The 9,660-nt window shown below is 41.8% G+C and overlaps 2 protein-coding genes across 2 annotated transcripts; one reads left to right on the forward strand and one right to left on the reverse strand.

The window, feature by feature from the left end:
• Positions 1 to 777: 777 nt before the first annotated feature.
• On the forward strand, positions 778 to 5,306 carry enoph1 (enolase-phosphatase 1). Its single transcript, XM_019278731.2, has 6 exons — positions 778 to 1,150; positions 2,472 to 2,573; positions 3,750 to 3,952; positions 4,046 to 4,178; positions 4,260 to 4,383; positions 4,471 to 5,306. Exons 1-6 carry the CDS (start codon positions 1,067 to 1,069, stop codon positions 4,608 to 4,610), a joined length of 786 nt encoding a protein of 261 aa, XP_019134276.1. The 5' UTR covers positions 778 to 1,066; the 3' UTR covers positions 4,611 to 5,306.
• A 115-nt stretch (positions 5,307 to 5,421) lies between these two features.
• On the reverse strand, positions 5,422 to 8,895 carry tmem150c (transmembrane protein 150C). The gene is made up of 9 exons (XM_019278732.2): positions 8,679 to 8,895; positions 8,516 to 8,580; positions 8,111 to 8,189; positions 7,341 to 7,394; positions 7,225 to 7,260; positions 7,072 to 7,139; positions 6,860 to 6,987; positions 5,919 to 6,096; positions 5,422 to 5,840 (listed from the first exon to the last, which is right to left on the reverse strand). The coding sequence occupies exons 3-9, from the start codon at positions 8,182 to 8,184 to the stop codon at positions 5,632 to 5,634; spliced, it is 747 nt and encodes a 248-aa protein (XP_019134277.1). The 5' UTR covers positions 8,185 to 8,189; positions 8,516 to 8,580; positions 8,679 to 8,895; the 3' UTR covers positions 5,422 to 5,631.
• Positions 8,896 to 9,660: the final 765 nt, after the last annotated feature.

The raw sequence follows: 9,660 nt of genomic DNA on the forward strand, positions 1-9,660 counted from the left end.
TGTTCTTATTTTATATCTGTTATTATATATATTGTTTATTTCTATATACTGTTGTCTATTTATTATACTATTTATTCTGATATCTCTTTTCGTTATTAATGTTCTATTATACTGCGTAATAATTTATATTCGTTATTATATACTGGTTTTCTTATATTACGTTTATTATAACAGGTACTTTTTTATATATACGGTTACTTATTAATTATTGTACTTATTTTTATACTGTTATTATTTATATACTGTATTATTTCATATACTGTATTTGATGGTATATATACTATTTTCATTATTATATACTGTTCTTTATTATTATTATCCGTTCCTTATTGTATATTTATATATGTTATTATTTAGTTCTTTTAATACTACTTTGTATTCGCTATAGTATACTTTTTATCTAAGTTATATTATATAGATTCTTTTATATACTGTTATTATTATATACTGCCTTTATGCTTATATCTGTTATATTATCTGTGGTTATTTATTAATTACTATTATTATATTTATTATTATTATTTTATATACTGTTATTATTATATGCTGTTATTATTTTATATACTGTTATTATATATACTATTATTATTATATATACTGTTATTATTATAATATACAGTTATTATATATACTGTTATTATTATATGCTGCTATTATTTTATATACTGTTATAAACAATAACCGTCTATCTGTCAGTGTCAGTTTGTTTTCTTCTTCGCGTGTTTCATTCCCGCTCAGTAGCGCCCCCACCGAGCCGCAGCGTGAACTGACAGCTCCTAACGTGTGTGTGTGTGTGTGTGTGTGTGTGTGTGTGTGTGTGTGTCAGTGTGTAGCAGCAGCAGCGCGGTGATGGGCGAGGGCAGCTAGGCTAACGTGGCTAACAGACACAACAAGGCGACAGGTAACATCTCCATCACAGGTACCAGCTTCACCTGTCCGGCTCAGACACGCTTCACCTGGCCCGTGGCGGGAAAACACGGGAAACAAAAGGCGGGAAACAGCAAAGAGCGCTGTCACTGTCACTGAGCTGCAGCTAACGAAGCTAACGAAGCTAACGTCACTAAAGATGGCCACTGTCTCACTCCCTGCCGGCACCAGCTCACTCCTGCTGGACATCGAAGGGACAACCACGCCGATCACCTTCGTGAAGGTGAGTTATGATTATTAATTATTATTAATTATTATTAAATCAAACAGCTGGTTTAGTTAGCACTGTGAGCTAATCATGTAGCCGCCTGTCAGTGTTAGCACGCAGCTAAAGCAGCTTTAAGGACTAAAAACAGATGAAATGTTGTTTCCACGTCCCTGTCTGTGTGTCCAGCTCCTCTCTGTCTTTGTTATTCACTTTAAATCCGTTTGAATTAATGAATATTTGAATCTTTCAGTCGCGAACTGATAAAAACAAGCACAGCGTGCTGCGTTCACTTGTCACAGTTATCGGAATTTCGAGCATCCAAGTAACGTTCACGGCCTGCAGGGAGTTTGAGCTTCATAAGGTTGAGTTCACACAACAATGTCAGTTATTATATGTCGTGCAGAAGGTAATTAAACTCATATTTAATTAATTAAATTAAAATATGACGCGTTTATTGTGATTTTATTACAGAAAACGAACAATAACAAACAAACACACGTCTGCTTAACGTGCACAAATACAAATACAGATAAAATATTTAACAGTATTATTATTCATTTTTATTTTATTCATTTTTATTTTTTTATTAGAATTTTTATTATGTATTTATTATTTTATTTTTATTATTTTTTTTTTTTTTAGAGTTTCACATTTTACAAGATTAAATAAGAGAACAGCAGAAGAACAAAAAAACCAAAATAAATAAAAATAATAAAAAAAATTATAGTAAATATTTAAAAAAATATAAATAAATAAGGCAAAGTCAAAGATAAAGAGGCACCACTATTTTGACAATAAAACATAAAAAAAAACAAATAGAAAATGAAATAAAATAAATACATAACTCCCAGACAGATGCATCAGTCCATGCTCAATATGTTAAGCAGTCAATATTTAACAATATTATTTATAATTTTCAGACCAAAACAGTCACTGAGGATGTCGATAAGTCCAGATTTAAAAGGTTTTTAAGTCAGTATCGACGTCTTTGGTATTAAAACAGAAGCTCTGGATCTTTAAACGTTCACACAGGCAGTGAAACATTTCAAACATCAGCAGGAGTTAGACTGAAGTATTTAATGTGCGTCTGTGCTTTTTAAACGAGCGATATCTTCCTGTACGTCCGTTTATCTCGTGTTGACTCAGCACTGCATGTTGTAATATTCAGATCCGCAGCCTCTCCCTGCTGCTCATGGGCTTCATGTATCCGTCCCACGGGGCCTGAACGCATCATAACAGTTAATGATTAATTAGTAAAAGTCAAATTATTAAATATAAGTTCAGTTTTCTACACTCGACACGCCCGCTGACTCGCCTTTGTCTCGCCTCTCTTCAGGATATCCTGTTTCCGTACATCAGGGAGCATCTCGAGGATTACTTGTCCACTCACTGGGAGGAGGACGAGTGCAAGCAGGACGTCCATCTGCTGAAGAAACAGGTAACGAGGCGCTGACTGGATACGTTCTTCGGAGGTTGTTGTTGCGTTTCTGATTACAACCCCCTCGTGTCAACATCGAAATCTTTCTTGATGAATCGATTCATTATTTGTCAGAAAATAGTTTAATACGAGTGAGTATTTAAATTTTAAAAAATCAAAACAAGCTCCGACAGATTTTCAGGTGATGAGTTGAGAAACATTTTTTGTGCTTTAAAATCTGAAGTTATCTATAAGTCTTTAATCGGCGTCTGGGGGTGATGATAATATTTACGTGTTCACACAGTAGAGACGTAAACAGGATGTGACATCAGCGAATAGCAACAAACTATCAGTGACCAGCTTCTCTGATCACGTTGCCTCAGTTGCAGTGTCGAGTCTGTTTGCTGAATCGTATCGCTCACTCTCTGACGGTAAATTGAACAAATCTTTTTTTTTTTTAAGTCATTTTGTTCATTTTAACTAGTGCAGTGTCGGAGTTGCATGACTTAAATTTGATGCATTATGTTCGGCTACATCTCCCATATATAAAATACTGAACTCTAAAACAGTTTGGGAGGAAAACAACACACAGACGAGCCTGCAGGCCTCGTCATCATCACAGTCCCGCTCAGTCACAGTTTTTCGTTTTTCGATCCTGGTTTGCGTAAAAGAACACGAGCGCATCTACGTGCGCCGGGTGAAGGCTCGCCCGCTGTCGCGTGATGGTATTTCTCGCTCGGTGTGTTTGTCGCTGGGACAGCCAGGTAACGTTTGCACAACTTGGCCAAACGGGGAAATCTATCCTGGTTCTGGGCCCACCAGCGCAGCGGGTTCTGCACGGTGGGATGTGCGGTGTTTGTTTACATCATTGTGGAGTAGTGAAATCGTCAAGTCGACTAGTCCTCTAGTGCAGCGCTGTAACCCTCTTGTGGGCGATGTTTCCTGTCCTGACTGAGTTCATGCAGGCGCCATGTGGCGAGGGAACGAATCACTCACTGAGACGACTCATTACTCCCGAGTCATATAAAAGATTAGTTCAAACTGACCGACACGCCACCACAGGCCTTCAATCAACCCTAGAGGTCACGTTTCTCCATCGAGCTCCTCTGACTACAAAGCAGTCTCCGGTTCTTGAACGCCGTCACGCGGACGTATGTCAGCTCCTCTCATGACGCTCTCCGTCTGTCGTCGTTGCAGATCGAAGAAGACATGAAGCAGAACCGCTCGTGTCCGGTGCACACTGTGGATCAGACGGTCCACACGGACGAGGAGAAGGCCATCAGGGAGGTGGTGGAGAACGTGCTGTGGCAGATGGCGGCGGACAGGAAGTCGACGGCGCTCAAGCAGCTGCAAGGTCACATGTGGAGGGCGGCTTACGCGTCCGGGAGAATCAAAGGCGAGTAAGTACGCTGACTCTTTACTCTCTCACTGCTTCTTCCCTGTAAGCTTCATAAATGTGTTTGAATTAAGTTTACCGTCTGATCGCTGAACAGGCTGTACCACGATGTAATCCCGGCCATCAAACGGTGGAAAGGACAAGGACTCAAAGTTTATATTTACTCGTCTGGAAGCGTGGAGGCACAAAAACTTCTGTTCGGATACTCTGTGGAAGGAGACGTTTTAGACGTGAGTACAGCCGCCTCTCCTCGTGTGTTGACTGTTGTTAATTTAATAATTCTAAACTCTCTTCTGTCTGAATGGTTTCAGTTATTCGACGGTCACTTCGACACGACTATAGGAGCTAAAGTCGAGGCCAAAAGCTACGAGAGGATCACACAGAGGATCGGCTGCCAACCCGAGGAAATCACGTTCCTGACGGACGTCACTCGAGGTTTGTTTGTCCGGTTACAGTAACGCCTGGAGCAGCTCGTCTTTGTTTGTTTGGATCTCTGTACTCACCTCGTGTTTGTCGTTGCAGAGGCGAAAGCAGCCGAAGAAGCCGGCGTGAACGTGGTGGTGGTGGTCCGGCCCGGGAACATGGAGCTGACGGATGACGAGCGCGCTCACTATAACCTCATTACATCCTTTAACCAACTCGAACTGACGGGACGCGATTAACGCCGAGGAGAACTTCTCTGACTTCATTTCATAATGACCTCTTCCTCCTTCAACCTCCATACTTTTTATTTGTTTGTTCCACGTCGACCGTGCAGGAGAAGCTCCCGGAGCTCATCCAACCGGCTCTTTCTCTCATCGTTGGAAACCGATCGGACCGTTTATTGGAAGAGAACGGAGGAGCTGAAAGAAGCCTGAAGGAAACGCGACCTGTGATGTTACTTCACCTTTCTACCTTTAGACGGACCGTCTTTGGTTCTGAACCTCTCTGATGTTAATCGACTTTCCAGCTGTGCGTACGCGTGTCGTATCTGTCACCGTTTTGTAAAACTTTTTCCACTCACGTGCCGTTTCTTTCCCTCCCTCTACATGCACACACGTGTTGCAGACGTACGAAGTTTTACTGTAATGTTTTAGCTGGTAGAGCTGCAGTATAGAGCAGCGGCGACGCTGACGGGGAAGTTCTCATTTCTGACTTGTCTTAATTATTCTCCCGCCTCGCAGGTGAACGGTGTCTGTTTTTTAAATGTGCCATCCTCGTTGGTCAGCTGTAATGTCGGTGTTGGAAAGTTACCTTATAAATTTGCCAAAATTTGAGGGTTTGTGTGTGTGTGTGTGCGCGTGTGTGTGAAACATTAATTGGTATTATTCAGGAATGATAATCTAAAAACTTCCAATAAATGCCTTGTCTCACGCAAACGTCTGTCTGTCTGCTCTCAGTCCAAATGTTTGTGGACCTCAGGTCCGCTGCCAAAGCTGGCTTCATCTTTCCAAAAACACACTGCAGTTACTCATAATAACCCACAAAACGCACTCTGAACACATGTGGCTGCACTTTTATTGATACTGATCGAAGATTCGTGCAGTTTAAAAACTAAAACTTTAAAAAGAAGAGTTTAAAAAAACTTCTTTGGATATAGAAAAAATGATTTGTAAACAGCAGATTTTTGGTGTCGTAGATAAATATAACAAACATGAATACATAAGTGCCGTTTTAAAACGTTTTCAGCGCGTTGAAGCGTCGCTACATTTGGTCCGGCTGATACCTGGTCACCTCAGAGAAAGCCTCGTTTACGTTTAAAGGACCCGCGGCGCCGTCCGTGCACGCCGCGTTGAAGCGGCTGTGACGAAACTCGATGGCGAAGGTGCTGATGAAGATGAGGAAGAACATGACGAGCGCCCACTGACACCGAGACGCGTGCATGTGGGAGCCCTGACCCATCAGAGAGAAATCTGCATCAGGTGAGTTAAGGAAGCAGTTTGCCGTCATTGATCTATAAACGATGTTAAACTGGTCTGATGGAAGGATACAGAGTATCATGCAGAGCGTGATGGACCCAGACAACAGGAAACGAAGGACGCCGGCCTTCCTCCCCTCGTTCTTAATGTCGACCCTCAGGGTGATGTAGGACTGGACCCAGCAGAACAGCGTTCCCAATCCAAACGTCATGAAGGTGCCGAAGTTGTGTATGATCTCATCATTGAACAGCTGAAACCAAAACAAACAAACAAAAAACAGTCGGTTAACTGACTCTGTACCTGTCGGGTGTCTGCAAATTAGCCTAGAAGTGAATCCAGGTGAAGTCTGTAGTCGTTTTGTGTCTCTTTGTAGTTGTTTTGTGTCTCTTTATAGTTGTTTTGTGTCTCTTTGTAGTTGTTTTGTGTCTCTTTCTAGTCGTTTTGTGACTCTTTGTAGTTTTTTTGTGTCTCTTTAGTCGTTTTGGGTCTCTGTAGTTGTTTTGTGTCTCTTTCTAGTCGTTTTGGGTCTCTTTGTAGCTGTTTTGTATCTCTGAAGTAATTTGGGGTCTCTTTGTAGTTGTCTTGGGTCTCTCTGTAGTCGTTTTGGGTCTCTTTGTAGTTGTTTTGTGTCTCTTTCTAGTCGTTTTGTGTCTCTTTGTAGTTGTTTTGGGTCTCTTTCTAGTCTTTTTGGGTCTCTTTGTAGCTGTTTTGTATCTCTTTGAAGTAATTTGGGGTCTCTTTGTAGTTGTTTTGTGTCTCTTTGTAGTCGTTTTGGGTCTATTTGTAGTTGTTTTGTGTCTCTTTGTAGTTTTGTGTCTCTTTGTAGTCGTTTTGGGTCTATTTGTAGTTCTATCACGTGTCTATGTTGATTCTTTATGTGTCTCAGTAGTCATATCGTGTCTTTGTAGTAGTTTTATGTGTCACTGTAGCCATTTTGTGCCTCTTTGTAGTCATTTCACGTCTTTGCCTGTCAGGTCTGTGCACACGAGCCTACAGGTGAGTCCTGTCTTTACCTGGAAGTTTCCTACGAGCGTCATCCCGAAGCAGGCGGCAGAGAAAGCCAGCAGACTGCCGACGTTCAGCCACGCTTTGTGTATCCTGGGCTTCAGCTGAAGGTATCGGAGGACGGCAACAATGAACCCTGAGAGAGAGAAGAACCAAACAGTGTTGGTTTCAGTCTGCTGAGATCTCGTATCATCTTCAACATCATCATCACTGCTCTTACCCAGAAAGGCAGCTATGGTCATGACCTCGCTGAAGATGCAGCTGGCAGGTGGATAGTTACCTGCGATGCTGAAATAAGAGGAAATGTTTGTGTCTCTGCTCTGAAATAAAGAAAATCAACACGACAATACGCTGTTTTATCACGAGTATGCACCTGATGTAGGGAGGATAAAAAGATCCATTTCTTCGCCTGAAAACAAACAACAACAAAAAAAAAGATTAATCAAACATATAAAAGTCTTTATTTACTGAACATGTTTGAAGTCTTACCAGGATGTTGAACTGAGAGGTACGACCTTCTCGTCACTGACAGCCATAAAGTATCTATAAAAAAACAACAGAACGTTAAATATGTTGTCATGTCATGTCTTTATCATCCTTTACTGTCTCTTTGTCTCCATGTAGTGTCCTCTTGTAGTCGTATTGTGTCTTTTTGTCTCTTTCAGTGACATCCACAGAAATTACACTTGACGCTGCAGCACTGAGGACGCAAACCGATAAGTTAAAGACAGTTAAAACTACCATTCTGGGTTCAGGACACGGTCAACACCTTTAAGAGTAGACTGAAGACTTTCCTCTTTGAGCTTATAGTTAGTGCTGGCTCAGGTCATCGCTTAGTTATGCTGCCATAGGATTGCTGTCTCTTTCAGGGTTATGCCGTCAGGCTCGGTATTGGTTGAAGATGCAGTCACATGTCTCATTAATGCATGTTACTAACTAAACTTCGTCCCTGGAGTTTCTGTCTCTGTCGTCCAGCAGGTTCTCGTGGATCGTGTCATTCATCGTAATTGTACAATATGTTTGTGTTGATTTGTTCTGTACACGTGACATCCATTGCACGTCTGTCCGTCCTGGGAGAGGGATCCCTCCTCTGTGGCTCTTCCTGAGGATTCTTTCACCTTTTTTCCCTGTTAAAGGTTTTTTGAGGGTCTAAGGACAGAGGGTGTCACTCCCTGTACAGATTGAAAAGCCTCAGAGGAAAATGGACTTTGTGACTTTGGGCTATACAAATAAAATCTGATTTAAAGACAGTTACTTACACCAGCCACAGTCCAGCAGCGGTGCCGGCCGAGTAGACGGGAGGCAGCAGAGCCCACGGGCTGAAGTTCAACATCTCATCTGACACAGAAACACAGACGTCAGTTTTTAGCTTTAGTCAGAGTTTTCTGTTTCACTTCCTGTTATTCATGTTTGCCTGATTTAAAGCATCGCACACGATGCTCGAAGACATAAAATATATCACATAACTTCAAAATAAAATGTGTTATGACTATAGAATTACCTGTTTATGCTCTATTAAACAAGAGAACACAGTGTCAGGTGTGTTATTATGATATAATCTGTGTTTCATGAGGATAAACTAACATGTATCTGACTGTCCTTTATGTCAGATGTGCTGCTGACATGTTTGATGTGTTACATCCTCACCTGAGGCTGAACCTCACCTGTAAACCTGATGACGTCAGCAGGAAGTCAGCTGTCAAACGCAGCAGGGCACAGTGAGTGAACACTGGCGGGAAAAAAACAGGTTATTTATAACAAAATAAATTAAATATTTTTATAATATTTAATTTTCTAACCGTCCCGTTGGTGAACATAGTAACACACCTCTCCGGGTCGTGGATAATCTCTGTCCGGGCTTCGTGGTTCCGTCTCGGCTGAATAAATGAACTCCTCATGGACTTCCTCCGTGTTTACGGTCGGTGATAATCGTCGGTTGCTCCCGGTTTATCCTCCACACGTTGTTTTTTGTTTTTTTTTAAAGGTGTGACGTCGTCGCTGTCTTCATACACACAGGTGTGACGGAGGTGAGGGCGACTTCCGGTCTGTGCGCATGCATTTCAAAATAAGAGCGCCCCTAAACCTAACCCAAAAAATAAAACTGCAGTTCCTCTAACGTCCACTTGAGGCTGGCTCCAGAAGTGAGTCAGTCTCCATAAGTCCCCATGTCCAAATGTCCCATGTCACGGAGACTACGTCCAGGTTTTAGACAGTCTGCGGGGACGTCACGGAGACTACGTCCAGGTTTTAGACAGTCTGTGGTCACGGAGACTACGTCCAGGTTTTGGACACTCTGTGAGGACGTCACGGAGACTACGTCCAGGTTTTAGAGAGTCTGCGTGGACGTCACGGAGACTACGTCCAGGTTTAGACAGTCTGCGTGGACGTCACAGAGACTATGTCCAGGTTTTAGACAGTCTGCCGGGACGTCTCGGAGACTACGTCCAGGTTTTAGACAGTCTGTGAGTCATGGAGACTACGTGAGGGTGAATTTATATACAACTCACCTGTTCACATTATATTAAGGCTTAAAGCTCCACGTCTTTGCTGATTTTTTAAAATGTTTACATTAGGCAGGACTCCCAAGTTGGCGGTGACCAGAGTCAGAGATATATTTTTATAAAATTCTTGGGTTGCTTCTTCATCCTTAAAACTATAAAACGTAAAGATCTGATGTCTTTAAAGACCTGGGGACAGATTTGTTGGGATGTCAAACTTTGTGACACTAAAATAGATTCATGCAACCGACATTTTCTCTTTTCTTTGGCTTAAATAGAGCCAGAAAAAGTCAGATTTTAGTCTGAATTTT

The sequence above is a fragment of the Larimichthys crocea genome, chromosome IX (genome assembly GCF_000972845.2).
Source record: "Larimichthys crocea isolate SSNF chromosome IX, L_crocea_2.0, whole genome shotgun sequence".
Classification (NCBI taxonomy): Eukaryota; Metazoa; Chordata; class Actinopteri; family Sciaenidae; genus Larimichthys; species Larimichthys crocea.